The sequence below is a fragment of the Monomorium pharaonis genome, unplaced genomic scaffold (genome assembly GCF_013373865.1).
Source record: "Monomorium pharaonis isolate MP-MQ-018 unplaced genomic scaffold, ASM1337386v2 scaffold_222, whole genome shotgun sequence".
Lineage (NCBI taxonomy): Eukaryota > Metazoa > Arthropoda > Insecta > Hymenoptera > Formicidae > Monomorium > Monomorium pharaonis.
This window is the reverse complement of record NW_023415497.1, coordinates 9,025-12,464: the sequence shown is the minus strand read 5'-3', so window position 1 is coordinate 12,464 and position 3,440 is coordinate 9,025. Positions and strand designations below refer to the sequence as shown.

Genomic DNA, 3,440 nt, shown 5'->3' with positions numbered 1-3,440 from the left:
CTTTTCTTTGACTCTCTCACTCTGTCTCTCTTCCTTCTTCGTATCACTCTTTCTCTCTCTCTTTGTCTCTTTCACTCTCTTTCTCACACTTTCATTCATAAATACGTAGCGTACGACACACACACATACACTTTTTCTCTTTCCCTCTCTTTGAAAAAAATGTTTAATATCCTTCTCTCTCTGTCTCTTTCACTCTTTCTGTGTCTCAGCCCTTCTCCCCCCTTTTTCTGTTTCCTACTCTCTCTATCCCTTTTATCCTGTTGTCTGTTTGTCTCTCTCTTTCCTTCCTTCACTCTCTTTCTTTTACACATTCTCTTTTTTCTCGTCTCTCTCTCTCTCTCTCTCTCTCATTCTGTCTTTTTCACTCTCTTTTTCTCACTTTCACAAATGCACATGCACACACACATGCATTCTCTCTCTCACAGAATATTATTTTTATATGAATTTTATTTTATATATTTTTTTTATTTATTAAGTTTTTTTTACATTTATTAAGCTTTACATTTATTAAGCTATTTATTTTTCGACGGAGTTGGGGTTGGTGCCGGAGCTGGAGGCGGAGGTTGAATCCTCTGTAAACAAATATACAATTTAATGTTAAATATTTTTAAATATTTCATTGTTTAATTTTTGTTTATTAATATTTTACTTACTTCTTATGAACAGGTAAAATAGAAAACATTTCTTAGGTCGCGCCCACGGCCTCGTCCACGGCCTCCACGACCTCCACGGCCTCCACGGCCTTCTTGTCCTCCGCGGCCTTTGCGATTTCGACCTCCTCGTTGCCACCGACGAGCTGTAATAAAAAATACAATATATTTTATTAATATACTATACTAGGTTAGGGTTAGAGATTAATTAGTATTATTAATAATGTTAAAGAAAATTATATTTCTGTTGTACTTACGTTTTTCGTTTTTCTCGTCTTTTAATGGCGGTAGAGCCGGGTCCGGGTTCGGGGGCGGGACCGGTTCCGGTGTTGGAATTGGGGTCGAAGACGAGGCCGAAGCCGGGACCGTAGTCGGGGCCGGAGCCGGGGCCGTAGTCGGAGCTGGGGCTGTAGTCAAAGCTGGGGTCGTAGTCGGAGCCGGAGCTGAAGGCGGGTGAATTGTTCCCGATGTTTTCGGCACCGCCATCGCCGGTTGAACTTTTTTTGTTCTTTTTTGTACATGTAGCTGATCAAAACGATCAGCTGCATGTGCAAAAATCTGTTCGTCTTGTTCATCAATTTCCATATTTATTCTGTAACATAAATTTTATTATTTATTTATTCTATATATTTTATATTTTAATATTGTGTTTCATTAATACTTACGTTTTATCTTTCCTTGTAGCCATCTTGTTGATAACTGTTTATTTCTTTAGCAACCAAGTGTCTTTACGGAAGACCAGCCTCAATTGTTTATTAAATTCATTTTTATGAATAGATACATGGGGACACTTCATTGATGTTTGCTAATGCATCTTTATAAAGTTTATGGCCGTTCAAATGGTGATTAGTGGTGATTAGTGGTGATTATTCTTCGGATTTGGTTATTAAAGTGAGAGGAGGATATTCAAAATTGTATTTTTGTAAGTTTAAAAATGTCTCATTTTTATTTTTTTAGGTAAAAGCAAACAGACATTTAGAGTAAAATGTGGTTATGTTATTCATGTTTTGATATGTTTATATATTTATTTGATAATCAGGTATTTTACTATGCTTTTACAATTAAATATGTTAATATTTTATTATTGAGTGTATTTATTGTTATGTATATCTTTGTTCTAATTTTTAGTATTTGTATTATATAATTACTGCGTTTTTTAACGTTTGCTTGCTTCTGTCTAATATTATTACATTAAAATTCTAAAATAAATAATTTCGTAGCATATATAAATATTATAAAAATATTTGTGGAAATTGTCAATAAGGTCGGTAGTGCCTCGCACTCTAAGTGTACGCGCAAGCGAGGTAACACCGTTGTCTCTGTTACGCGAGACATCGTTTACAAGATTTATAAATTATCAGATCTCAATAACGGCAAAATTGATTAATTTTTAATTAAATTTAATGAATAGTATCCGATTTATATAATAAAAGTGTTTTTCTGCAACGTAATTTACAAGCGAAGATATCGCGATAATTAAAGTTTTTCTTTTATTGTTATTATTATTATTATTATTATTATTATTATTATTATTATTATTATTATTATTATTATCATCATAATTTGCATGTTATATCATGAATTATATTGTGGAGGATAGAAATATAATTAATAACTTCAAAGCTTGGAATTTAAAAGTAACAATAAGAAATTTTATTATGAAAAAATTGTTGGTTACAATAAAATTTTCTTTTTTTTAAGCCGGTGTATATGCTGTTGTTGATAAGAAGTTCACTGAGGTTCATCATGTTTTAAATTCAGCGAACCATTATATAGAGAATTGGAATTGTATATCAAAAGGAATATTTGAAGCTGTACTTTATAGTTTATCTATTATCATTATCTTATGACATACCAGGTAAGAGAATAGTTACAAGTATTATAATTTTATTTAAAAGAATATTTCATTGCACATAGTCAAAAAAATATTTTATTGTAACTGTATGGTTCTTAAAGTTGAATTGAATGTATTGAATGTATGATAGTTATTATAGAATTATCTTTTTTAGATTTTTAAAATAGGTAAAAAGCGAGAAAACTTGTCTGAAACAATTTTAGAAAAGTATATAGACCATAATGTCATTCAGCTGATGATGACTTGTTTGTCGATGATGGGATTATAGGCTGTAATGTAGAAGATGTGTTTATATGAATCCCAAAGATCATTTGTATGCCTTAGTCTTTTTAGTCATGTATTCTTTGTGAGCCAGAAATATGGATAAGACGCAGAAATATACCGATAAGTTTATTAGTCAAATTAAAACTAAAAAGTAAGTATTTAAATACTTTCTTGTTGAAACAATTTAATACAATTCTTTTTATATATTCATAAAGATCACATTAAAAAATTTTATTTACAATTTTGATTGAGGCATACATGAGACGGAAGACTACAAAATGATTGAGTTTTCTTTTTAAATATAAACTGATACGTAATTCCATATTTTACTTTTCATTCTTTTTGTATTAATTTAATATAGCATATATATTGCTATTTTACAGTTAACACGGACAAAATAGGTTTATTATTAATAACTGTAAATGAATAATAAATGTAATTATAAAAGTACAATAACAATTTAACTGCAAATAAAAAATTGTTTGAATGTGATCTTTGTGAATGTTAATAAATTGTTTTGGGAACAATAATGTATTTAAATACTTGCGTTTTAATTTTTTGATTTGACTAAATCTTATCTGTATATTTCTATTTTTGTGTCTTCAACATGTCCAGTTTGCATTGAATGTATGATAGTTATTAAATAGACTAAGACGTACAGATAATTCTTG

The 3,440-nt window shown here is 30.1% G+C and overlaps 1 protein-coding gene and 1 long non-coding RNA gene across 2 annotated transcripts; one reads left to right on the top strand and one right to left on the bottom strand.

The window, feature by feature from the left end:
• Window positions 1–455: 455 nt before the first annotated feature.
• On the bottom strand, window positions 456–1,403 carry LOC118648137 (glycoprotein gp100-like). Its single transcript, XM_036294420.1, has 4 exons — window positions 1,316–1,403; window positions 908–1,242; window positions 654–796; window positions 456–572 (listed from the first exon to the last, which is right to left on the bottom strand). The coding sequence occupies exons 1-3, from the start codon at window positions 1,336–1,338 to the stop codon at window positions 657–659; spliced, it is 498 nt and encodes a 165-aa protein (XP_036150313.1). The 5' UTR covers window positions 1,339–1,403; the 3' UTR covers window positions 456–572; window positions 654–656.
• Window positions 1,404–1,451: 48 nt separating this feature from the next.
• LOC118648138 lies at window positions 1,452–3,113 on the top strand. The gene is made up of 2 exons (XR_004965172.1): window positions 1,452–1,572; window positions 2,352–3,113. It is a non-coding gene; the product is annotated as an uncharacterized LOC118648138 (long non-coding RNA).
• The last annotated feature ends 327 nt before the right edge of the window (window positions 3,114–3,440 follow it).

What these genes read in the sequence shown, in the direction of transcription:
- LOC118648137 (XM_036294420.1), bottom strand. Translation starts at nt 1,338, where the DNA reads ATGGCTACAAGGAAAGATAAAAC. An exon ending in GCTACAAGGAAAGATAAAAC is followed by an intron (nt 1,243 to 1,315) that starts GTAAGTATTAAT and finishes TTTATGTTACAG; the next exon opens with AATAAATATGGAAATTGATG. An exon ending in AGACGAGAAAAACGAAAAAC is followed by an intron (nt 797 to 907) that starts GTAAGTACAACA and finishes TTTTTATTACAG; the next exon opens with CTCGTCGGTGGCAACGAGGA.